Genomic DNA, 687 nt, shown 5'->3' with positions numbered 1-687 from the left:
GGGCGGGGGTGGCGGCCCCTGGACCAGAGAGGGGACTGAACTGCTCTGCCGAACTGGGCCGGCCCCTCCCTCCTGGCCCCTCCCCTGGGCGGAGAGAGCCCGACCGCAGCCCTGCCCTCCCGAGCAATGGCTGGTTGGTCCCGCTGTGTAGGGTGGGACCGCTCCTCCCCTGTGTGGGGCGGGCCCCCTGTGGGTGTTGGAGGAAACCGAAGCCAAGATCAGTTTGTTCTCTTTCTCTTTGGGAGGAGCCACAGCAGCTGCGAGGTCAAGAATGAGCCCGTCTGTCCCGCCGGCCGTCTGTCCTGCCGGCCGGAGTCCCGAGGCCGCGGTCAGGGAATGAGGGTCCCGGGGGTGGTCATGCATCCTCTGCCGGGCTGGGGGCCACCCCCCTGCAGCCCGACGCCCACGGCTGACTTCCTGAGGCTGGTGAGTCCAGGACGGTGTCGCCCAGCAGCCCAGCCCCATCTGGGGGAGGAACTGGGTGGTCTGTGCCTGGGAGGGAGGCCGTGCACAGCTTCCTGTGTCATTTCCTGTTTTCTTTTTCTTTTATTTTTTTTCCTGCATCATTTCCATTAGCTCAAGAGCTGTCAGCTCATAAGTCCCATGGTTACTACTCAGGTGTAGCTCTGACTGACAGGCCTCCCTTCCCTGCCCTCTACACCCCTTCCCCCTCCCCTCTTTCCCCTC

General features: G+C 64.3%; 1 protein-coding gene across 1 annotated transcript in view; it reads left to right on the top strand.

The window, feature by feature from the left end:
* The first annotated feature begins 172 nt into the window (after window positions 1-172).
* TNFRSF14 (tumor necrosis factor receptor superfamily, member 14) overlaps window positions 173-687 on the top strand; it is a 6,352-nt gene continuing 5,837 nt past the window's right edge. The window contains exon 1 of the mRNA XM_014543757.1: window positions 173-426. Within this exon, the coding sequence (XP_014399243.1) occupies window positions 337-426 (90 nt within the window). The 5' untranslated portion in view covers window positions 173-336. The remainder of the gene's footprint in view (window positions 427-687) is intronic.

Source organism: Myotis brandtii, unplaced genomic scaffold (assembly GCF_000412655.1).
Source record: "Myotis brandtii unplaced genomic scaffold, ASM41265v1 scaffold334, whole genome shotgun sequence".
Taxonomy (NCBI): Eukaryota; Metazoa; Chordata; class Mammalia; order Chiroptera; family Vespertilionidae; genus Myotis; species Myotis brandtii.
The sequence above is the reverse complement of the archived record's forward strand: the minus strand, read 5'-3'. Positions and strand labels throughout refer to the sequence as shown.